At 39.5% G+C, this 26,131-nt stretch overlaps 1 protein-coding gene across 3 annotated transcripts in view; it reads right to left on the bottom strand.

The window, feature by feature from the left end:
* Positions 1 to 1,126: 1,126 nt before the first annotated feature.
* Positions 1,127 to 26,131, bottom strand: part of Poc5 (POC5 centriolar protein) — a 32,932-nt gene continuing 7,927 nt past the window's right edge. For 2 of the 3 annotated variants that reach the window (XM_055598397.1, XM_055598399.1), the window contains 9 exons: positions 25,017 to 25,082; positions 22,745 to 22,917; positions 20,674 to 20,850; positions 19,180 to 19,284; positions 16,193 to 16,372; positions 14,637 to 14,790; positions 10,604 to 10,866; positions 4,349 to 4,525; positions 1,127 to 1,514 (listed from right to left, as the gene is read on the bottom strand). In XM_055598397.1, coding sequence (XP_055454372.1) covers positions 1,371 to 1,514; positions 4,349 to 4,525; positions 10,604 to 10,866; positions 14,637 to 14,790; positions 16,193 to 16,372; positions 19,180 to 19,284; positions 20,674 to 20,850; positions 22,745 to 22,917; positions 25,017 to 25,082 — 1,439 coding nt within the window. In that variant the 3' untranslated portion in view covers positions 1,127 to 1,370. The remainder of the gene's footprint in view (positions 1,515 to 4,348; positions 4,526 to 10,603; positions 10,867 to 14,636; positions 14,791 to 16,192; positions 16,373 to 19,179; positions 19,285 to 20,673; positions 20,851 to 22,744; positions 22,918 to 25,016; positions 25,083 to 26,131) is intronic. The other variant, XM_055598398.1, reaches the window with a different exon arrangement.

The raw sequence follows: 26,131 nt of genomic DNA, 5'->3' as shown, positions 1-26,131 counted from the left end.
TCCTTCTGGCTTTCCTGAGAGCACGCCCAGAGGAAAGGAGAAAGGAGGTACTGCTGCTCTTCACCCACCTAATCAAATGAGGTTTTGCAACAGCAGTAGCTGGGCCACTGCCTGATACGCCTGTAATTTAGAAAAGCCTTAAGTACTTGTTATAAAATGGAATTGTGTTTGCCTATATCCCATTTAGTCTCTGAAGTGTGAGGCAGCAAGAAAAACGACTTTTTGTAATAAAATGAGAGAGCACAGATGTAGATCATGCTCAAACTGACAGAGGCTTCAAATGACCAAACCCACCCATGTCTGGAAATGGAGGCCCAGATGGACAGTGTCACACAGGGAAGAGAAGTACATTCTACTCACATCACAGATGAAGATCCTGAAATCCTTTAATTAAATGTTTGGCTAAGAGAACAGGGCCAGCAATAAAACCATGGAGACCTTTTCTCCTATCTCTCTCTCTCTTCTCTTTCTGTTTTTTGAGACAGGATTTCTCTACACAGCCCTGGCTGGCCTGGAACTCACTATGTAGACCAGGCTGGCCTCACAGAGCCAATTACCTCTGCCTCCCCAGTGGTGGGATTAAAAGCATGTACTGCCATGCTTTGCTCAGATGGCCTGGTCACACTGGCCAGCCACTGGAAAGTTTATGCTCAGGCTAAAAGACCTGATGTCTTGCAGGGTGACCCTCTGCAGCACACGTGAAGATATGCAGAGGGGTGTAGGCAGGCTTAATGCTGCAACCCTCAACAAGATGAGAAAACAATGGAAGCAGGGTCATACCAGTAGGGAATTCCTTTTTGTTTTGGTGCTAATTAAAAACTTTCTTCTCTTTTGGTCTTAAAAATATTCACCGATGTTGCCTATTTTCCTCAGTGTTTAATTGTAGAGTCCTAAAGATAAAGACTAATTCACTGAACACAGAAAAAGTTCTGTGTTTAGAAATATCAGTTACTCTGGTCTTTATTTAAATATTAAAATCGCTCTACTAGTTTTAGTAATGACAGTAAAGTTCCCTTTCAAAGTGTGTAAATTACAACTAAGTAATATGGAAATGATTCTTTTAGGAATAATGTATAGAAAAAGATGTATATTCTTCAATGATGCAATCAGTAGCAGGCTGAACATGTTCAGAACCAAGTTTTTTTTTTTTTTAATTAAAAACTTCTACTTAATTCTTTAAATAAAAATAACATTAAAATAATCTATATATACAGTTACAAAGGATGGGAAAGTTTTTTGTAATTCTGGAAAGATGAACATGATGTGTCCATGATGTTCTAGCAGTACAGAAAAGTCATAACCCAAAAGCTTCCCGCTTCCAGGAAAGTCCTTCTCAGAGAAACGAAAAGACCTGCGTGTGGACAGTCCCTCTAGTCAACCACTTTTATGGACTGAACGCTGGAGAGAGACTGGGTGTGGGCTGGCCTGGCTCCAAGAGACCTGGAAGTTGGGATACCACCTTCGGGATGGATGGTCCGTGGGTACTTTGCAGCAGCTGCTTGAGGAATGGTTTGCTGTGAAGATAAGAGGCTGCTTTAATACTCTAAGAGTCTAGATGTGAAGTATCATGTCATCACCTATAACCCAAACCAACAGACAAAGGCATCCCATAGATAATAGCAGTGCCCTGGGTGGAGTTGCCATTCAAACAAACACAGTAAAGCCCTTCCCTGAAAAGGAACCTACCGGTTCAATAACCACATTTAAACCAGGGCCTTTTTTTCAGTGTCTTGGGAATCACTGTTTTAAGAGGTCTAAGAGGAAAAGGTCGACAGAGGTCAAGTACAGAAAGTGACTTTGTGGTGTCTGGACTGAGGGTCAGCTCCAGATAGTTCCTGCTTTATTCTATCCAGCCTAGGTCAAACCATGGTAACATAGACCTCAGGTTGCACTTGGGAGCAGACTGGACATTTTACAGTCATACAATAGATGGCTTCCCAGAAGACACAGGGCTGGCTCCCTTAATGTCTCTTTCCTTAATGGGCTCTTGCTTTGCAGTCCAGACTGAACTTGTGATCCATCTGCCCAGCTTGTGGAATGCTGAGAATAAGAAACATGTCACCATACCTGGTTGGCCAATTTCTTAAACAAGATAAGAAACGGATGTGGAGAGCAAATACAGATAGACAGAGGGCAGAAGATAATCTGCATACCAGCTCAAAGTTCCAGAGGACATCAAGACATGAGTGTTAAAGAATTGGCTCAGTCCACAGGGGTTCCATGTAAGAATATGCACTGTGCATATAAGTATGTTACCCATACACATGAAAAGGGTTAAGACCTTATTGTACCTGCTACAATGTCTTAGTAGCTGCTAGTGACATTTCTATCAAGTTAAGTTCTTAGCCATGTACACACAGACTTCTATTATAGGCTCTTCCACTAAGAAAAATTATCCTTAAAATATTTCAAGTACAATTTTATGCATTAGAGGCAGTTAAGAGGACCTGGGTTTGGTTCCTAGCACTTATGCAGTGACTCACAGGAATGGCCTCTGTGGACACCAGGAAGACACATGGTGGTGCACAGACATATGTGTGGGCAAAACACTCATACACATAAAATTTATGAAATGCATTAAGCCAACATATTTACCATGTATTTCCAAGACTGCATAATTTTCTTTAAAAAATAGACCCCCCTCCCCCGAGACAGGGTTTTTCTGTATAGTCTTGGCTGTCCTTGACTTGCTTTGTAGACCAGACTGACCTCGAACTCACAGAGATCTGCCTACCTCTGCCTCCCTTAGTGCTAGAATTAAAGGCTTGCGCCACCATGCCTGGCAAAAAATAAACTTCTTAGAAACAGGGTTCTCATGTGCAGTTCTGTCTTAAAAGTGAGAACTCCTCTATGGAGAAATAGAAAAGTAGTCTCCTATCTTAAGGTATCTTATACAGATGTTTCTTCAACTATAAACATCTGGATAACCATTACAAATGGGAGATTCTTGCAGCTGATAATGAAATTTTAGTTGCCAAGCATCCATTAAATACAACACTATTTATCAAAACTGTTTCTCCTTGAGGATGGGTAAGAGAAACCTCAGAAACAGATTAGGGTTCCCATGGGTATTATGATCTACAAAATATGACAGAGCATGAAATTAGCTCCAGAAGCAAGTAAATACCCAGCAGATGGGCGAAGGTGCTACAAACAGATTCGTGCTTTACTGGCAATAATCGTTTCTGCTAGTTTTAGATCTCGATTCTTGGTAAACAAAACAGTATAGCGGACCACAACTGAGTTGAGGAGAATAAGGAAAGCAGGAAAGGACAATACAATATTGAGAGAATAAATGATTTAGGTATGTAAATTCTACTCCATCAGAACAAGAAGCAAATATAAAACAAGCTGAATTTTGGAGGGAGAAGGGAAGTCAGACATTGGGGGTGGGTAGGAACTATTGGAGAAATGATATATTTTAATTCAATAAAAACTTAACTTGAAGAAAAGATTTCTACTTCTCCAATTTTTTACCCCTCTAAAATGCTCGGGCTGGAGAGGCAGCTCAGCAGGTAAGAGCACGGGCAGCTCTTCCAGAGGACTGAGGTTTGATGCCCAGCACCCACATAGTGGCTCACAACCACCTGTAATCCCAGGTGAATACTGTAATCCCAGTATTCGATACCCTCTTCTGGACCAGCCATATACATGGTGCATAGACATACATGCACGCAAACACTCAAAGATTAAAAGAAAAGAAACAGAAAAATCTCATGTTCTTTTTCTTATAACATTTTGGTAAGTCAGGGTTCCTAGTGGTCTTGTAGTTGACAAGTGCCTCTGTATGTCACTTAATTTTTTTGTATTATCTCACTTAACTCAGAATCCTGACAATGTCCCTGAAGCTCATTAGTCTCACCAACCCTACTGAACTACTGAACTCTTGGACTTGATGTCCTGTCCAGATGCAGCAAAATGGAGATGATGATAGGGAAGGTCATCCTTACCCCTGCTTCCAGTCTACTCTTGCAACTCACTATCTTTTAATGTAGAGATATGCTGGGTATGCTATTACAAGAGACTGAAGAAGCCAAGGGCGAGAAGACTCTCAGGCAAGGACCTTTTCTTATAATCAAGTATCTGTGGCATGATAGTTGGTTTACAACTGTTTTTCGTTTGTTTGGCATGTAATCTTTACATAGTTTACTGTTTTAGCAGTCGACATGCTGGTTTACTTTTTCTATCTGAAGATTTTTTTATGCCATTTGAAATAAGCATATTTCTTAACGGGAAATTTGTTAGGTGTGGTTTGTACAGAAAAGAGTAAATGTCAAAACAATGACCAAGCATGAATGTCAGAGCTGACTAGGAGACACACTCACGAAGACTTCCGTACAGGACCTACCACTGTGACTGGATGATGCTTCTCCACGACGACCGAGCTCATGGGAGGAGAGACTCCCATTATAGCCAAACTGCTGTTGACTCTAGTTTTGGAAGCAAAATCACACCGACCCGTGATCCGAGCTGTGATTGTCCTCCCGGCTTTCTGTTGTGCTGACGTCACAACTCTTGGCATGTACTACAAAACAAAAACAAAAACTCAGTGATGGAAGAGCCACTGCACGGTTTCCATTAGCAGTTCTGTAACTTTCGAAGAAAGCACACAGTACTTAAAACCTAATGAGAGAAAGAAAGTGAAACAGAAACCCCAAATTCCCTAACTCCAAAATATTCCTCCGACCTTGACATGCCAACTCTTTTAAAAAAGTTTTTGAGATTTAAACCCTTAATTTGAAATGACAGATTCCTAGGAAGTCTCCTGTGTGTCTTCTTAAGTTTCCTTCAAGGATCAAGACTTACTTGAAGTAAAACCACATTGACACCAGCATGCTGATGTTGGCAGCCTGTCTGTGCACACATCTGTGCCATTTTATTACATGCAGATTCTTTACAACCAAACCAAACCAAACCACATACCACCTCTCCTACTCATTCTCTGTAATATCAACCATTCTCTCTATGATGACTTTAGTCCTTAGGTAGAACTATTGTCATTACATGTTTTTGTCCTTCTTTAAAAAAAACTTTATCAATATGTTTCAATGAATACAGGCACCTAAAATAATTTTTATTTATTTTTAAAAAATTTATTCATTATACTTTTATATATAAGAGTGCTCTGTTTTCACACATACCAGAAGAGGGCACCAGATCCCACTACATATGGCCGTGAGCCACCATGAGGTTGCTGGAAATTGAACTCAGGATCTCTGGAAGAACAGCCAGTGCTCTTAGCCTTTGAGCCATTTCTCCAGTCAGTGAAATAATTTTTAAAGAATGATTTCATACAACAGACTAGTTTCTTTTTGTCTGTTCTCTTCCTATTGCATTTAGTATTTTTTTTTTTAAAACATTGCAATTATGTTTGTAGGAGTACAAAAAGTAGCTTCAACATTTAAAGCTTTTATTTGTTAGCTGTGGATGATACTGAAGAAAGATTACATGTATATCAAGAGTGATGTATAATTTTCTTTCTCACTGTTAATTAATTACATAGGTGCTCACCACAGTGTAAAGTTGTGGTCTTTGTTTAACCTGTAGTTCTTCATTAAGGTTTCATATGACATTGTAACTTGTTAGCTCTTTTAACTGTTGGCCAGAAGCAGAAGGACAGCTGCTAATCAAACAATACAACAGTTCCAAACATCTGGGCAGGTGACTTGAACTTGTGAGTCCAGCACCTGGGAGGCTAATTCAGGAGGACCAGAAGGATCACAAGCCTAAGATGCACAGTAAGATTCTGTCTCAAACATTAAACACACACACACACACACACACACCAGCTGGGCTGGGAGTATTACCAAGTGGTTTTAGTCTACCATGAATGGACCTATGGGTTTGATCCCCAAGCTCAACAAATAAAAAAGTTTTAATAGTTCCTGATGAATATTAATGACACTGAGGGACTGCAGACACTTACTAACTATAAACATTCTCCCTATGCATTTTCTTCCTTCTTCTTTGGGTGTTCATTCTGTGTGTGTATTCTTGCACATGCACATGCACAAGCTGGAGGAAGATGCCAGGCACCTCTCTATTGCTCTCAGACATAACACCTTGAGGCAGGGTCTCTCACTCAAGCAGAAGCTCCCTGTTCCATTTAGGCTGGCTGGCTGGCCACTGAGCTCCCAGGCCACCTATCTGTCCCCTGCCCATCCCTAGCCTCCTATGCTAAGGCTATATTCATGAGCAACCATGCCTGGCTTTATTGAAAATAAGTGCTGGGATTTGAAATTATGTCCTCAAGTACTTTTACAAGCTGAGCCACCTCCCCAGGCCCATGTTTTATTGTCCAATGTCCATGGTCTTTAATCTTATCAGTCACTCTTCTTTCTTGAAGGAGAAAATAATCAGCTTTGGACAGCTAGCGTAATTATGCTCTTCTAACATGTACTGATTTTGGAATAACTAAAAAGGCAGTGTGAAATATTAATCTAAATGCATGTTTTTAATGGTTCTTCTAAAAGCATTGATTGAATATTGATTCCCCCCCACGGTCTGGCCCATTCAAGGGTCTCTCTTTATCTTCACTCAGCTGCAGATGATCAAAGGTGTCTACTGACTCAGGGAGAAGATAATCAAAGGGACTTGGGGAAATTAAATCAACCACCCTCCAAAAACAACACTTAAAGAATTCCTTAAAGAATCTGGAAAGAATTCATTATAGTTCCATAAAAACCTAAGCAAAGGCAAAAATGAAGCAATTAATTCTAGGAACAAAAAAAAACATGGAAATGTCATTATATACATATTCACGGCTTAGCTATATTTATACAGGAGTCTCAAGGACTGGTTTAATTTAAAGCTGGAAAAGCTTTATCTAAACATTAACAAACAGGAAGGAGGAGGGTGGGGACAGCAGAAGGATAAGACTCTGCCAGAAGGCCAAATCTTCATCCATAGGAGGAAGTCAATGGAGAATGTTTCAGATTAGTGAAGGAACAGCGACTGAACACACTGCTCAGGAACAGGTACTGGGGAGAAACAGCCAATGGCCTGCGGAGGGGCTGAAGGGCTCTGCTGAAAATGTAGAGACTGCATTTTTAATTAGTGAACTTTATGAGTGTTAGGGTTTTAAGACATTCACAGAGCTGCAAACTGGCTCAGTGGTAATGCAAATACTGCTTTTCACAGAGACTGAGTTTGAACCCCAGCAGCCAACTCAGCTGCCACACAACCCAACCGCCTGTAATTCTTAGCCAGGGGAACTGGCACTGGGAATAAAAAGCCTCAGCAACTAATGATCAAACTGGGCCCAACTCAGCCTCTAATGACACCTGAAGGTGTTAAACACGCCCTCCATAGGACTCACTCACCAGGAGAGGAAGAGAATGCAAGAAAAGCTCGGAATGAGAAACCCCAGAGTCGCCATGAAATACGGATCATCAGTCACCTCCCACTCGGCTAAGACCTGCTTTTGGATTCGTCCAATGGGATGAAAAGAGCTCCTCTGCTGAAGACACATACAAAGATCCCATCTGCAGCCGCACAAGTTTCAATGGCCTGCATGTCGGTAAGAGTTGTCTGCTTTCAAGGGCTTGCCACTTGCTAACTGTGTTGTCTATACAGTAAGTAGAGGCTGGAGAGGTAGTGCAGTTAAGAGCACTTCCTGCTCTTCAGAGCACCTGGGTTTTGTTCTCAGCACACAGTGGGTGGCTGAGAACCTCCTGGCATAAGCACCTTCAAACTGCAGCTCCAGGAAAGCAGAGGCCTCTTTTGGGCATCTCCCACCACACACAGCACATAAATTCACAAAATACTTAGGTAACACAATAGTTTAAATTGGTGAGAAAAAGAGCTGTGTTAAAAATGCATAAGGATGTTTTAGAAAAGACTTACATGAAAATTATTAGAAAATACTGCTGTTAAATCAGGAGTGCAGGAGAAAACAAAACTCTTAGTAGACAGTGGTGAACATTTTGCTAGTTCATAATATTTTGCAGAAACTGACATTGAAAAATTAAAAAAAAGAACACCCTGAGTAAGACTTATACTAGAAAAGTGGATTATTTACAGCCAGTGACCACATCTAGCCTGGCTGTTCATTGGAAATTGGCTCCTGAGCATGTCACTTACTGTTCCTACTCGTGTCAGGGAGTAACAGCTACTAATCACATCCACAGGGTTACCCTCTATAAGCCTCAGTTTCATTTATCAAATGGGAAAACAGTATCAACTACCTCACAACACGTGTCATTTTCCATTCTGATGGATGGAGAATTAGAGGAAAAACGTCAGTAAACAGTTTGGAAATGACCAAGGGCAGTTCCCTCAGTGGCTCTGACTGCACTGCTAGAATCAGAAGAGTACAGCGCCACCTACTGTCCAGCTCTGTGAGTTGAAACATAATCTCCTAGGATAACCGTGTAAAGTCTTTTGGGTGGGTGTGTGTGTGTGTGTGTGTGTGTGTGTGTGTGTGTGTGTGTGTGGTGGGGGGGGTTGGGGGCAGTTGGGACAGGTTGGTCTTACGCTTCTTTTTAAAACAAGATTTAAAACAATATTCGGAGCGAATCTGAGTCTGTGAATCACACAAAGGAGAAACCCTTACATTGTACTTCAGAAAGGATTTCCTGTGAGTCTCCTTTCTCCCAATTCTTCAGGTACTTGCTGTGCATCTGGGTTTAACACCTTTTGGATTACTTTTCACTACCAACTAACATTTTAGCTATATTCTGTCTTGAACATTTTCTGTGGGTTGACCCAAGTATCATACTAGTTTTTTTATATACACCGTACTCTTCCCCCTCCTTTTACTGAAGATAGATTTTTCCCTCACATACCCTGATTACAGTTTCCCAGTTCTTCCCTACTTCCCTCCCATCTGAATCTGCTTCCTTTATGTCTCCATTAGTAAACAAACCAGTCTCTAAGGGACAATAATACAGTATGATTTTAAAAAATCAATACATCAGAATTAAACAAAACAAGCAACAAAACAAGAGCAAGAGAAGGCACAGGAGTCAGGGTCCCATTCATTCATACACATTCAGAAATCCCATAATGAGTTTGTGGCCAGTCTGGTCTACAGAGTGAGCCAGGACAGCCGGGGAGGGCAAGCTCACTCATGTGCCTACTTGCAAGCAGGGTCAGGCGCAGATGCAGACGCTGATGTAGTCCTATTTCGAGAAAGAGATTCTGAAGAGTCTAGCTCTGTGTAGGTTATCTGCATACGCAACATGAACGGCAAATCAGAAATCTGAATAAACTCCTGTGTTTATTCAGATGAGATAATCTACATAGGATTGCACTTCAGAATGTATAATCATGGAAAATAAAGACAGCTGAACATATATCAGGGTTGAAATTTTGTCTAGTTTTGAAGTCAAAACTCCTCCACACATTCAGATTTCTCTTGCTATGTCCACATGTGTGCTATGCACTTTAACTTCAGGCAAGAGCAGACATGGCAAGTAGCTGACCTCAACATAGTTTCCTCCAAAATTAGTAGCTCTAAAAGAATGAAATTAAGGTGGGCTAGAAGACTAAATACAACCATTTGTCTGGCCAACTCTTGGTCTCTCTCCACTTAAGGAGAGCTCTCTAGAGCAACAGTGCCTGACCATGGCCTGCCAGGAAGGACTTAAGACTTACAACCAAGCCGAATGCTGCTTTCATACCTGTTATCTCAATACTAGAGAGGCGAGACAGAAACCTGCGGCAAAGTTGAAGCCATCCTGGGGTGAGTGAGTCTGTCTGTCTAGCTCTCTGTCTCTGCTTCTCTCCAACATGATAAAAAGTAAAAGAGAGAGATAAAAGACCTACAGTCCTTCTTGCCATCTTTTCTGTTATGCCAAGGAGAGGAAGGAGACAGTTGCCTCAGAAACTTTAAGATATTCACATGCCTTTGTGTGAGAACAACACTGGACAGGAAGGAGGGCTGCAGAGTTGAGTCTGACAAGTTTGTGGCTGTCTGTGGGTACTCTGTTCCCCTTGAGTCACCGCCATGATGGGCTCTGTCAACAGCTCATTGTAACCACAAATATACACTGTCACACAAACTCTCTGCTCTTGTTCAACACTCCTAAGCACTTCCCTCATGGAAAAGTGTAATGACTCAGGAAAGACTGTCTCTCTCTTCATTTTAACAATGGATTAGAATTAACATCTAACAGGGATACAATCACTTGTAAGTGATAGATCACCTAGGGAAGAAAATGGATAGAAAAATATCCATGAGCCTCCTAGGCTCTTGAAAACACCCACTAGTTTGCTTCAAGGAAAGTCCATTATTAACTCTTTCTCAAAGTTTTTTTTCTGGATATTTTTAAAAATGTAAAAGAAAAGAAATTAAGGTGAGACTAAACACAACTATATCTGTAATAGTATTTTTGGATTACTTTTTACTCCAAATTAATGCTTTAGCCACTTTGTCTTGAGTACTTCCTGTGGGTTGGCCAAGTATCACGTTAACTGTTTTTCTCCATACTCCATTTAGAGCTCTGTGGGGTGAGAGCTTGCCTGGGTCTGGGACTTAGAATCACACATACAAAACGAACAAGTGAAGAAATACAAAGCCCAATCCCCACACGCACCATCACAAGACACACATGCTGTTGAAGTCTTTTATACTGGTAGCACTTGCACAAATTGTACTAACCATTTCTTCTGGGGCAGCACTAGCTGAAGATCCACCACCAATAACAGAGACGGGAACGTGAACAGAAGAGGCAGATGTAGCTCCAGCAGAGGTCATGGACGCAGCGGAGGGAACGGCAGTGGCGCTGCCTCCTACCGTTACAGATGGCAGCAGCTGTAATGGAACTGCTGAAGGCATGGTAGACGAAGAAGTGTCCACATGAGCAGAAGGTTCTCTTCCCAGACCGCCACTCTCCTCCTTTTTATTATTCGTGAAGTCTGTCCCTACAAATCACAAACCCATTCTATTAACAGTAGCCCAAATGAATACTAATACCCTCCAAACAAGGAAAGGACTAATGGCTAAAAGATAGTCCTAATGAAAATGCAGATAAATGTCATCTTGGTGGTTTACTGTTCATTTAATAGCGTCAATGTTAACTGGCTGATGTCAGTACTAACCATTATTAAATTCAGATGGGATGAAAGCTCCAACATGGAAACACTAACAAATGATCTGCTTAAACGTAAAAGAATGTGCTCTGCTGGAGTCTGGCTAGGTGTGCTGCCATGGAAACACAGATACTGTGGGAACATCTGTTGGGCACACAGGGTGAGAGGGTCTATACAGCCTTTCCTGCTCCACAAAGCCATCTTGACAAATGGTCTGGTTTTAGGGCTTTGCAATTATTTTCCCATATCAACATCCTCCTCATTTCCATTTATTGTTCCTGTTTTGACAAAACACAATGTTTTCACTCTTGACATTTTAACAAGTCCTAAGTCAAAGAAACAGGTTCCTCCAGCAGAAAAGCATCCCCTGCTGAACTAAGTGCTGGGGTGGCTCCTCACAAAGGACCTCATCCCGATCTACAAAGTGGATGGAGTCAAGTTTCAGAAGGAAAGACAAGGGGCTGCACCCAGTCTGTGATTTTTCCTTTCAGAATTAGAATTTAGCTAGTTTTCACTTGGAGTATCTCTGTGTTTGAAAATGTAGTGAGATGTTGTAGATACTGAGGAAGACATTGTGTTTAAAGACTTTTTACACGTCTTTCCATCCAGATGCCGGGCTGTCAGCTATTTCCACATTATACACAGTAATTGTTACCTTGTTAAAGTTTAACAGTTATAGTCCCAAGATTCTTCCAACTCTGGTGAAAGAAACTATTCCTTTTAAAACATCACTTACAATTTGAAAACTGCTCTCTCTCTCTCTCTCTCTCTCTCTCTCTCTCTCTCTCCCCTATCCTCCCAAACACACATCATCCTGGACACACACCTCCCACCTCCACCCCGAGGTTTGACATGTTTTTGGCAGAAAGTAACTCTGCATGGCAGATACACATGACTTCAAACAGCAAAAAGGTCAGGTGTGAACAGGCAGGTGACCAACTCTTGCTGTTGTGGGCTCATTTGTGAAGTTTCTGTTCACAGTAACTGTTGGGTTTACTGGCTCTTCTCTCTTTAACTGGGAGATATCTTTCTCACTTTTCTACTAAGACTGCTTGAAACCTCAACCTCCATTATTTTAAGGATGCTTTAAAATGAAGGCATGAAAACCAAGTAAGTTTTCACGGGACTGAAATTGTTTCAATGAAATGAGAGTCTCATAAATAAGCTAACTCCCCAATAGGATTCAAGTTTTATTGTCATGTTCTGACTTTTTCATAAAAAGATTTAGCAGAGTGGGTAAGACGGCTCATCTGGTGATGGTGCTTGTCACAAAACCCAACGGCCTGAGTTCAATTGCAGAAAACCTGGTAGAAGGAAAGAACTGACTCCTATGGATTATTTGCTGACATCCACATATGTGCCATGGCCTGTGTATGTCCCTCCTTCCCCCCAAACAGATACATAAATAAACATAATAAAAAAGCAATAAACAAATAAAAGGACCTAATAAATAACTGTGGGTTAATGTGATAGCCAAATCATTTGGTATTAGTGAGATGTACTAGTCATCCTTGAGATATTCTAAGTTGCTGGTGTCTAAACTGCATTCAGTCCACAGGCCATGGCTAATTCTGATAGAAAAATAGGCCCAAGAGGAGGACTTTCACTATCAGTGAAAGAGGGATAGAAGAGGAAGAAGGAGGGAAGGTTGATCAACCCAGAGGAGATGATGGAGGGGGCTACAACTGGAATACAAAGTAAAAAATTATAAATAATAATAATAACAAAGTAAAAAATAAAACTGAAAAAAAGAAAAATATGCCCAAACACCATCATTCAGTAATATTTATGACTTAAACAACACGTTTGGTGACACTTTAAAATAAAGGCAAGCCAAGCACAGATAAGTTTTTCACAGGAGAGATCAGTTGTCTCTGATATATTAGCATAGTTTCCAATTAAATGTAATATGAGGCAACATTACAGGAGAATACAATATTGAGGGTGCAGTGTGAAGAAACGGTTAGGCACTTACATGAGCTTGGGAGACTGACTTAAGGCAATCTCTCTTAAGCAGGGTCTTGCATGACTGTCCTGCCACACAGAGTGCCTTCCTCTTTTCACTGCCTCTCCATAAGAGCCCACTGAAGCAGATATATTACAGGCTTTGCTTGCACCAGCAAGGGAACTGGCCCCACTATAAGCTGATAGCAAATGGTTATACTTTCTTAGCCATGTAGAATAAACTACTACACAGAGACTCCATGTATTACATGAACTTAAAAAAAAAAAAAAAAAGGTTTTAGAAAATTAAACCTAGGTTTTAGAAAACTATGACTAGTTTAGAAATATGCAATCAGCAAAACTGCCCATGAAATTTGGCAATTTCATGCAAAAATGAAAATAGAAAATTCATGTTTACAGGCATTAAAATTATTAGTTTAAGAGGGTCTCAAAATGTTAAATGTTAAAATTAAGCATTACTTTGGCTGCACATGGTGATGCATGCCTAAAATCCCAGTCCTCAGGAGGCTGAAACAAGACATGAATTTGAGGCCAGCCTGGGTTATAGAACTAGATGCTATCTCAAATAAATAAATACATAAATGGACAGAAAGGAGGGAAGGAATAATTTTGATACTTGTAGAGCAATTTTATTTCAGAACATGGCTGCTCTGGCAAGAGATCACATCCAAAGACCTCCTAGGTCTGTGTGATCTGGCTGGAATGCAAACATGCCTTTAATCCAGGAGACAGAGGTAAGCAGATCTGAGTTCAAGGCCAGCCTGGTCTAGAGCAAGTTTCAGGTAAGGAAAAGCTTTGGTCCAGGCGTGGTGGTGCATGCCTTTAATCCCAATCAATGAAGGTAAAGTTAGTTTGTAAAAGGAAGCAGCCATGTTTGAAAGTGATGTCTAATTGAGTGGTAGAAAAAGTGACAAATCAGAGAAAGATCTGACAGAATAGGATATGCCCAACTGTCATGAGAAGAGAGATGAAAGGGAAGCTGCTTAAGGGTTAAGAGGAGAGGGAGAGGGAGAGAGAGAGAGAGAGAGAGGCAGTTTTATTAGGACAGAAATAGAGAAGTTGCAGAGAGAGAACTCAGGTGAAGACTGAATGAACCAGAGAATGAAAAGGAGCCAGGAGATTAGAGAAGATTGTTTGACTTAGTTTGAGGCCAAGAAGAACAATTCAAAGGCTGAGAGAGAAACCAGATTAAATAAATCACCTGGGAGAGCCAGAACAGCTAAATTGAACGAGCCAGACCAGAACTCAGCAAAAACAAGAAAAGGTGAGCTTAGTCATCAGTAAATCTCAGAGGCTGAAAATATTCTAGGCCTAGATAAGATTGTATGGAGACTAGACACTTCCAGGACCAAGCCTAGATTGGCTGACAGAGCCTCTAAGACAACAAATGAAACAGGTGAATAAAAGTTCCTTTTTAAGATACTTAGCTTAAATAAGAACTGAGAGTTCTCTCCATCAGTTCTACGGTACAGGTAACAATGAACAAGCTAACTCTTATAGTAGATTAGAACTGGGTATGACCTATGGACCCATAAATGAATGATGGAGAGACAAGACACCACCATTGCAGAAGATTAGCTCCAGAGACTCAAGCAGAATAAGCAGTCTAAGAAGAGACTCTTCCATGAATTGCTCACCTGCGTCATTTTTGTTCTGAAAAATGGTCATGGCTTCCAGGTTTAAAGCACACACCCCTCTCATGAATGCTTTCTTCATGGTGTCTTCGAAATGTTCTTTTTCTTGTTGCAGTCTTTGAATCTCAGCTTTTGCATTTTCCAAAGCTCCAGAAAACTAAAGAATTACAAAAGTTTGTGTGTGTGGGATTGAAACACAGGAAAGAATATTATTGTCAAAAAATAGATTGAGGTTATGCTTTGCTAATTATCTATTTATTTATTTAATTTTTTGAGACAGGTCCCTATGTAGCCTAGGCTGGTCTCTAGCTTGCTATGTAGACAAGGTTGACCTTGAAATCATTCTCTATCTCTCAAGTACTTAGAGTATAGAAATGTGCTCCAATGCTCAGCAAAAGAGGTGACTTTGTTTAAAACTATCTGCCTTTTATATAGGAAATTAAAACTTATCTATACAAGCCACACATAACTCACATTCCTTTGAGAGGAAAAAACTAATTTTTGTAATATTAACAAAATTTTAAAAAGTAAATGTTTTACCTCCAGGTGTGGTGGTACATGCCTTTACTTCCAGCACTTTGGAGACAGAGGCAGGCGGATCTCTGTGAGTTTGAGTCCAGCCTGATCTACAAAGTGAGTCCAGGACAGCTAAGGCTACACAGAGAAACTGTGCCTTAAAAACAAACAAACAAACAACCAACCAAATAAATAAATAAATAGATAAATGTAAATGCTATTTAAAGCATTTAAAGTACATAGTGAATTTTGATGAAGCCTACTTTCCCGTAGACCAAGCCTACAGTCTACATCTTTTCTGTATACCATTTTGAATTGTAGAAATTACAATTATTAGAAATTACATATATTACAAAATGTATTTATTTTTTGTGTTTCTACATGTTTATGTGGACACATGTATATGGGTATATGTGTTTATGTGTGTTCGTGTGGAGGCCAGAGGTCAACCTCGATGTTTCCTTCAGCTGCTGCCCATCTTGTTTCATAAGGAGGGTCTCTCACTGTGGTAGGGCTCACTGAGGTGGGTAGGCTGGCTGCAGTAGGCCCAGGGAGTGTCCTGTCTCTGCCTCCCCAGTGCTGGGATCACAAGAACACAGCACTGAGCCCAGAGTTTTAAAAAAGAAGTAGACTCTTAGAATTGAACTTGGTTCTCATGCTCATAAGGTAAGTAGTTTATTGACTGAGACATCTCTCTAGCTCTATAAAGCTTATTTTTAAAACTAGTGCTTGTTAAAGAATGATTTTTTTCCTTTTAATATGATTTCAAGAGGCCTTTTGCATTCTAAATGTCTATTTTCCCCTCCTTTCATGATCCAAATGATCCCCTAAGGAAATGCTAGTTCTGTTATTGAAAATCAGAGAAAAACACATTTATTACTTTATATGAAACTTACATAGGAGCATAGTTTATTTAAATTAATAAAGATAAATATCTCTAAAGTTTTCTTTTTGGCTACATATAAACACTTAAAACCAAGCAAAGATAATGGTGAGTCTATACATTTCTTTTAATGTACAAAGTAAAATTTAAAGCGGTCTACCATAGCAAGTTTGGCTTCATAATCGTTGGTGATCTGCACACAGACTTCTTCAGCCCTTGCCTGGCACGCCCGTTCCACCATCTCTTTCCACTGCCGCTGCACCACAGAACGCCAGCCTTTCCACACTTTCTTCAGCAAAGTTCTCTGAAAGTACTGGTCAGCCAGTTTACCTTCATAAACCTGAAAAAAAGCAATATCCAGAAAAACAACCTCAGAACCACAAGGGCTGGTGAGTGTATGTAGAGGAACAAAAATAACACGGTGGGAAGTGCATGAATGTTGTCACTAATCCTGTACAATCGCTCTATTGCATGTGGGAAAACTGGCTTGGAGGTGTTCGGTAACCTGCTTGGCCACACAGGACAGACTTGCCTGTCCTAGAGCCTGCAATCCTAGCCATCAATTACAGCTCAACAGGCTTACCAAGGAGGAGAGAAAAACAAAACAAGAAACTTGTCACCTCAGTTACAGAGTGGCCTGGCCTTTTCCTGGAAGCAGGGACAGGAGAGTAACAGAGGGCTGGAAGGTAAACAGGCGGCGGCCACGGTTCAGGTGGCACTACCCTCCTTCTCTATTGGTGGAGACAGTTCATGTAAACTTACACTGCCTTCCTTCGCAGAGCCACACTGAGCAAAATAGGGGACATACACTACTTTTTTCTTTAAATTTTATTTTATCAGTGAATGCTTTTGAAGTAGCTACACTTCTTAATTTCTTAAAATTAAGATGCTTTTCAAAAATGATAGCACCTTGTCAGTATTTGAAAATACACATTCTCATGTGTCACTTAATACATAATGTTTAAATTATGACATTAATTTTAGATAGTCTTATCTTTTTTTCTATGTGTCTACCTACCCGTCTGTCTCTCTATGGTGTATGCATGTTCACGTGGGCATGCACACATGTGTATGTGTAGATCAGAGGCTCATGCAGGCTATCTTCCTCTGTTTCTCCACTGATTCAGCTGGGCTGGCCAGGGAGTTGTAGGGGCCTCCACTCTCCACAACCCCTCAGGGTGACTGTGCCTGGCTTTGGTTCAAGTGCTGGGGCCCTCTTGCTTACGAAGCAGGCACATCACACTGACTGAGCCATGTCCCCAACCTCTAGATAGCTTGTTTCGATGTGAAGTGTATTTGATTTAGTTGGATTAATACAAGGTAATTTTAAAGAAGATGCATGATAACATTTTTTTCCTCAAGCATTGATCTCTTAAGACTATTCCAGGGCAATGTGAACATATATGGAATACACATCTCTATAATCATTTCTTTTAATCAGATAATCTTACATCCTGTCTTTTTTCTTTTTCTTTAATTATTTACACAGGGTTTCTCTGTGTAGCCTTGGCTGTCCTGGACTCACTTTGTAGACCAGGCTGGCCTCAAACTCACAAAGATCTGCCTTCCTCTGCCTCCCAGAGTTCTGGGATTACAGGCATGTGCCATCATCCCTGGCTTCATCCTGTCTTTTTAATGACATATAGACACTCATACATTCCTACATTTTAAATAAGGTTATTTTAAATTATGTGTATAGATGTGTCTGTGTGCATGAGTGTAGGCGTGGTGGATTCCCCTGAAGTTGGAATTACAGGTCATGATCCATTTGATGTAGGAACTGGGAACTTAGGTACTTTGCAAGAGCAGCATGCACTCTTAACTGCTAGGCCTTCTTTCCAGCCCCACTTTTCTACTTGTAACAGTATTTTGTATGTGTTACAGACAAAAGACAAAGGCTTGCTATGCATGCTAAGGAGGACACTCAATTCACTCCTCCTGCCTCAGCCTTGCAATTGCTGAGATTACAGGGCATACAAACATGCCTGGCCTTTTTGCAGGATATTTGACCCTGAGACTGTGAACTGTAAAAACCCATTTCTAATTGTGGTGTGGCTTAGTCTTTGATCCTAGAGCTTTCTGTTTACTGTAAACAAATACTTATGATGAGGCTCAGCCCTAGAACACACTTTAATCCAAGAGCTTTCTGTAAACAGGATTAAATAAAGTCAACCCAGATCAAGAGGTAGAGTGAACAACTATCTGACAGGGATTAAACAGAAAGGAAGAGCATTTAGTTGAGGGGCATTTGTTTTAGTATGGGGAAGGAAGAGCAGCTTTTTTCCTTCTGGGATGTGAGCTGAGTAGGAAAGTCAGCTGGGTGCTTTCTCTGCCTCTCTGAGCTAGTAGGCTTAGGGTTTCACCCCAGAATCTGGCTCCCAAGTTTTTATTGGTGAAACTGAATGACTGGGATTTTCTTTTTCTATAACAACATGGCCTCAGTAATGTAGTTTATCAGTTCACTGTTTTTGATACACTGGCTCAGCATTTACTCAATGAAAGTAAGGACACTCAGGTATAAATTTGTAAAAACCTATGTAATATAACCATCTTTAATTCCCATATTAAGTCTACAACAAACACCACCTGCATATTTTATGCATAAATAATAATGTTTATGAAGAGATTGTACTTGGATTTATCAGAAGCAGCATTTCTTTTTGAGCCAGTGTTTTGCTATGTAGCTCAGGATGGGCGTATACACTGGCTCCTGCTGCAGCCTCCTGAGTAGTAAGAATACATACACATTGCTCATATGTGTGAGAGGAAGAAACAACACAGAAGGCAAATGACCTGCTTAAGGCTATAAACTCTTTTTCCAAATAACTGCTTCCAAGGCCAAGTCTCTTAAGGAGTTTCATTGCCAGGGTTTTTATGAGTTAGGGACAATCCTTATTAAACCACTATGAAGCAGCAAATGGCTTTTCTGTCATAATATATCCATCCTATGTTAATACAATCTGAGAGGTACTTTTCTAAACTGCATCAAAATCAATTTTCTTTGAAATCAGTGCAGCATTACAACTCAACATATATTGACTCATTAGAAAACAAATCTTTGAGTTTAACAAGAGTTCTACCAGTCACCCTGAAGTCTTTCTAATTGGAATTGTAGTAGCTGACAATGGTCGTCTTTTTTATACTTACATCCTGTCTTGATTTGACATGTCCAATTCTCCAGTGGAAGAAGGTTTTCATTAACTCTATCCTTTCCTTGTGCTTGCCAATGGCATGCGACAAGCTGGAAATCACCTGTAAACGGTAATTAGCCCAGTTACTGTGCTGCTATGACAGTGGCAACTGATTGTGCAAAGGGTACAAACGTTTCATTCTGTCTTAACCTAGATGGTGCCTGGCTGCTTAGTCTGTTCATTTTTAGAAAGCGGTCTCCGCATGTAAAGATCCTACAGAGAATAATTGTGATGACTGTTTATTCAGGTGTCATTGGTTTGTCTTTCTTTTTTTCTTTTCTTTTTCTTTTTGAAATATTGTCTTACTATGTAGCTTAGGATGGTTCCTATTTTATGTTTTTTCCCCTTTGAGACAAGAGTTTTGCTGTGTTCCCAGCAAGCCTTGAACCTGTGCTCCTCCTTGCCTCCACCTCTTAAATAGAGATTACAGGTCTACCATGCCCAGCCTTGCATTCTAAGTTATCTGCTACATTCTGTATCTTAAGCTGGATGATTACATATGGCCGTCCATTTTATTCGTATTTATAAGTAGAGCACAAGCACATTCATTTTGCACGATCAGAAAAAATCAGAACAGTTTTGAAGATAATAGAAAAAAATGACAATGTTTCAAGCAAAGCAAACTACATAAAATGTTTGATTTTATGCTATACCAGTAAAGAGCAAGATAATGTACATCTGAAAAACATCATCTTGCCTGCTGTGTGGCTTATGTTTACAATTCCAGAAGCTGGGAGACAGTCAGGAGGACTTTCCGTTGAGAGTCCAGCCTGGGATACACACTGAGTTGGAGGCCAGCCTAGTCTACCAGACTCTGTCTCAAAAGGTAAGGCAATAACAAACCCTTTTCCTTTGACTCAATAAACACTTAAGTGCTGCTTCTTGAGGCCTTCTGTGAACTCTAGCACATTCTTATCCATAAACAGATGTGATACACTCACTGCCCACTATTTTGCTTAATGTGTGATGAGGAGGCAAAAAACAAAACAAAACAAAAAAAAAAAAAACCCTCACATAGATTTGAACTGTATCCTCAGCTTTTTAAGAAGCAAAGAGGCCATGAAAGGTACTCTGTGTTTTTCTCCATCAATGAACAAATGCATCTCACTGATAGGATTTGAGATGCTTACTGTCAGCCAAAAGGCTGGTTAAGAACATAGGTAATGCTGGCTCCTTGATATAAATGAATTATAAAAATGATCGGGAAGAAAAACCTAGTATGTCTACACTGAGCTGGCTCTTAGATCATCAGGAAGCACTAAAGCCAGAGCTCAAGGGAAATACCTACTACACCCATGTCTAAGAGGAATAGGCCCTACAGCTGTGTGCTTAGTTTTTCCAGAGCATTTTCTTTGTCTTACAGAAGCAGAATAACCATTAGTTCTCAGAACTATATTTCCGCTGAGACATCTGCTGAGTCTCACTTTAAGGAAGACATAGAAAAGAGGACCTCATCCTTTCTTCCGATGGAAATTTCAAAGGCTTTCTGCAGCTCCTTCAAGTCAGCAATCTCGTTCGACAGCTGCTTTACAATCGCCTCGTGTTTTTCCTTTTCTTTTTTCATCTCCATTCTGTGCCAATCGATCATATTAAGTCTCCACTTACTCAGTTCAGATATAACGTTTGACTGAAAAGGAAACATACTGACTATACATCATTTGTTTTCTCAAATCACTTTTAAAATTAAACTGAAAATAAGAAACATCAAAAAGATCAGGTCAACACATGGGCTATTAAAAAAAAAATCACAAGACACTAACAAATGATGCAAGTTCAACAGCTATGGCTCTTCACAGTTCATCAACCATACCAAAGGAATTAGTTTTTTCCCATTTATGTTATTTTGTATGAACTCTTATGACATAAAAAAAAAAAAAAAATCAGGTTTCATTCACAAAATTCCTTTGTGTTGTCACAGACTTAAATGCTCATACTAAAATAGATTAGATGGAGCTGGAGAGATGGCTCAGCAGTTGAGAGCACTGGCTGCTTTTCTAGAGGAGGCAGGTTCAATTCCCAGCACTCATATGGTACTATCTGAAACTATAGTCCTAAGCAATCTGATACCCTCTTCTGTCTTCCAAGGGCACTGCCAGCAGGTGCTGCCCTTACACAGATGCAGGCAAAACATGCCTACACATAAGATTAAAGAAATAAAATCTCAAAAACGAAAAAGGAATCCGGTGAAGAAATGTAGGAGTGTGGAGCTAGGCCGAGGCATAATGGATGGCTGATTGGAGGTGGTGCTTGTGGTAGTTCAAACTACGGAACTGAAGTTTTCCCCAAAACCACTTATCACAATGGTTACCTTATAACAAAGTGCTTAGTCCTTTCACACTACTGACTGGCGTGAATAAAAAACTAAGCAATCACTGATGACCTAAAAACAACAAAAAACTCCAATAACAAATATGGCTAACTGAGCACATAATAGTTTGAATAGCTGGCTATACAATACCGCAACAGAATTCTATTATTAGCAATGAAACCTGTTCCAGAAACTGCTGCCAGAGTGTATTTCTCAAGTTCAAAGTTTCAAATAACAGGAAAATGTAAACGCCATAAGATTCACATGAACATAATTTTCCAAGTATATTAATAAATAACTATATGCTTCAGTATTAATTTTTTTCCATTTTTAGAATAGATCATATTATTTTAAAAAATATTTGTTTTTAATTATGTGTAAATCTCTGTATGGGTATGTGAATATAAGTGCAAGTGCCCATGAGAACAGAGGTTTGCGATGTTCTGGAGCTAGAGTTCCAGTAGGTTGTGATCGACTGACATGGTGCTGGGAATTGAACTCCAATCCTTTCTCTGCAAAAGCATTCTTGCTCTTAACCACTGAGCCATCTCTCCAGTCCCCTCCAATTAAAAACAATAGCAAATCATGACATTTCTATAATACTGTTTTATTGATAGGCTATTAACATTGACAAATAAAAATATTTTTATAGATTAATCAAACATACATTGTGGCTGCTATAAAATTAGTTAACATTCATAACGTTTAGTCCTCCCATCCCAGCTTCCTAGATAGCTGGGACTCTAGGAATGTGGCCCTCCTAAGGCCCTATCTATCATCATTAGATCTGAAGAGGCTAAAATTGTATCAATCATCACTGTAGGTCATCAGGAAGCTCTTTAGAACACACCAGAAATGTGGTGGATGACACAATATCCTAGCAACTCCTTTAAACCTTGCAACTCAACGTATGGTTTAGAAACCAGTAATACTACCTAAGTACATCATAGAAATATTCAATTTTTTGGCCCTAAAACATATTACCAACTCACAGTTTAACAAGACAGAGGCAGCTCATACGTGCACTGAAGATTGAGAAGCTTAAGTCTAAAACACTGGGTGGGTCATCTCTAGAACCCAGAGATTTAGGTTTTTGCTTGTTTTCTAGAAAAATGAAAAAACAACAAACAAACAAACAAACAAAAGGAAAACACAAGGAGAGTAGGCTCAGGTGTCATATTTAAAGAACAATTCAATGGAGCAACTGCAGTACCTTCAGACCTGAACTCCAGAGGTCAAGTACATTCTCCATTTTCTGAAGATTTTCCTCAGAATCAAGGTAAGAAGAACTAGAGGCCAGTGAGGGAGAGTCACCTAAAAGGTGTGAATCAAAAAAATCCATGACTTGGTGAGAAGGTTTCCTGGGTGACAAGACTGGTGAGAACCCTAGAAACAAAGCAAAACAATCAAACAGCAGCCAGGCCAAATGTGAGCTTCTCTAACTGGCAAAGGAACACCAATGGCTACAAGACGTCAACTCTGGAGGCCGAGAGAAACAGAGCGATCACTCTTGAGGTATGTACATTTCATGTGGGCACTGTCACCGATTGGGGGTTGACAGGTACAAACAATTGAGGGTTGACATCCCTTACAAACAATTGTCATGGCAAACAAGGATGTGTCATATGTCCTGGTCCAGCCTGAACTGAGTGTGATCAGCCACACATTAACATTAACAAAATGACTTTTATGCTTCTGTGAGAAAAAAAATGTTTAAGGGTTGGCTCTCAATACATGCCTAAGAGGTAGGTATTTTCTTGACCTTAAGAGAAAACTGAGACAAAGAGGGTTAACTGATCATAGTGAGGGTGTTGTATATAGACTGCTATTGTAGTATATATATACTTATATATATTATATATATACATATATAAGTATATATATATAATATATACAAGTATACATATACAGTATATTGTATATAGACTACTATTTAAATTCAACTCAGGAGCTAGCCTTAACATTGCAGTTGTATATAATCACTAATGCTTTACATTCAATGCTGGTACTGGCCTTAACATTCTAAGGTTTCACAATATAAAGGGGCTAGTTACTTAGTTCATCAGATACTGTTAGCCTCCAACATGTTGATGAGAAATTTGTATACCAATCTACATGTATGTACATATAAACACAACTCTCATCACTTGCCCTTACCCAGTGAGGTGGGGGAGAGCCAGAGCCAGAAAGACTGGCTAAAAACCCTAAAATAGAGAGGTTAATATTCTTCCACAGATTTGCTGGAATTGGATGCCACCCACCACTATTTCTCATGTATGCCACATTACCTATGGGGATTCTAATAACTAAGACTGAAGGACTCTCATCTCTGTCTTGCAGAATAATCAAGGACAGCATTATTAGAGAATTTATTTTTTAAAAGCAAATCTTTCCAGAACTCCTTGCAAGAAGGAAAATTATCCCTTAAATTGAATGTCTGCTATGCAACATATAGAGTTTGGGATGGCCATATTTGAGATATTACCTACATATTCTGAGGATGGCCAAAGAAGTCAAGGAATGAGGCAAAAAGAAAAAGTGCACACAAATTCTTTTGCTGGGTTCTACCAAGTAGAGAGGCAAAAAGCTTCTTGTCTCAGTGTCCTAAGTAGGACGATTACAAGTATATTCTACCATATCCAATAGGCTCTGTGTTTTTTTTTTTTTTTGTTGAGAAAAATATATATTCACTGTTTACAAAATAGAATCATAAAACTTAAGAGCTTGAAAGACCATCTGCAATGATATTACTCAAGACTCTTAGAGGAAAAGAAATCTAAAGGCATGCATTTCTTACAAAATATCTTAAATGGTTCCCCATTAGATAATGCTACGTTGCAGAGAAAGGAAAGTATCCCATGTCTATTTCCTACATTTATACCAAGTCAAAGAAAAAGCCTGAAGCAGGTTCTAGTATGCTTCAAAATCCCTTCTTCGCCATTAACCTCTCTTTGCACATTTCTCACTTCACACATGACTGCAACAATATTAGATAAGTTAGTAATTTTATTTTCATTAGGTGCTTTTGCTGTTGCTTTCTAACTGTAGCAAGCATACATTACTTTTATGTTGTATTCAGTAACAGATTCATTTTAAGATAAACTCAAGCTAACAGTGAACATTTTATCAAGTGGTATAAATATATAACACAAATCATTACATTGGTAGATATGTATGTCTGCAAGTTGGGGAGCAGTACATTGGTTTATGTTTAGGAAGAACTTATTAATTGACCAAACTACCTAATGTCTCACTTAATCTTTAAAAATAGCTACTTTCTAAAGGCATTGTTGTAAAAAACGCCATGCAATGTAATTATTAAGTGATCTTAGCTGTAGTATTTTGGAATCTTGTGAAATTATTTTAAATATTATCACTTAAACTAGCAACAATAGCATTTTAAAAGTCTGGTTATCTAGTGATATGCTGACATTATTCCTGTTAGTACACTTATAACTAATGAAACAAAGGGAAAGTCATCCCACCTGATTTTGAATTTAAATCATATCCTTTTCCAATTTCCATTGCAGCTTCTCTTACAGGGTTATTTCCTGCCAAAAAAGTTTTTAAAATTAAACTTAACTACTTAAAAGAAAATGTGTGCAAGCACTGTACAAGACAATAGCTTCATTGTGACGTTTTCATGTGCGCAGGTGACATATATAACCTTTCGTCACGTATGCTCCTCTGGCCTTCTTTTTAAATAGTGCCTTTCTACTTTTATGTCTTAAATAGTCCATACATGTGGGAAATATGTATGGAATATTTGTCTTTCTAAGGCTGGTTTGTTTGGTTAACTTGATAATTCCCAGATTCTATGAACTTTTCTGCGAACAACAGGATTTTGTTTTTTGTGGGTGAGTAGCATTCCACTGTTCTTTAACCATTTACTGGTAAAGAGCACTAGACTGACTCGATGCCGTGGCTACTGTGAACAGTGCTGCAATAAACACGGGTGTGCAGATATTGGATGCTAGCTCTCAGATATTGGATGCTAGCTCTGGTTGCCTTGTAGATCCAAGGACATAGAGTTGGGCCATTTGGTAGCTCTAGTTTAAGGTTATTTTTTAAAATTTTATAAATTCATTAAAAAACCTTGCAAATAAAATCACACAGCAAAATTAGCTGGACCCAAAGTCTACACAACACAATATAGCTAGAACCGGCCCTCAGAGTGAAAGCTGAGCAGCATCGCGTTAAATCTGACGCTTTTCGCATCAAATCTATTTCATGCACTTATTTACTAAGGACTCCTCAAATGTCTAACAGGGTAAGAACAGGGCAAAGCTCATGTCTATCAGTTTGGGAGGACTCTCCACACTGACTCTCTCAGCGCCCGCCTGAGTCCACATTCTCACCAGCAGTGTGTAGAAGTCTCTCTCTTAGACTCTTAATTTCACCATGTTTTTGTGTTCTAGATGACAGCTTTTCTGCTGGGGTGAGATGGGGAATCTCAACATGGTTTTGATTTTTATATCACTGACTGATAAAGAGGTCAAATATTTTTCACGTATTTATTGCCCAATTGTACTTCTTTATTTGCTCAGTATCTATCTATCTATCTATCTATCTATCTATCTATCTATCTATCTATCTATCT

The sequence above is a fragment of the Psammomys obesus genome, unplaced genomic scaffold (genome assembly GCF_907164565.1).
Source record: "Psammomys obesus unplaced genomic scaffold, mPsaObe1.curated_primary_1811, whole genome shotgun sequence".
NCBI classification, from domain to species: Eukaryota; Metazoa; Chordata; class Mammalia; order Rodentia; family Muridae; genus Psammomys; species Psammomys obesus.
This window is presented reverse-complemented; position numbering and strand designations above follow the sequence as displayed.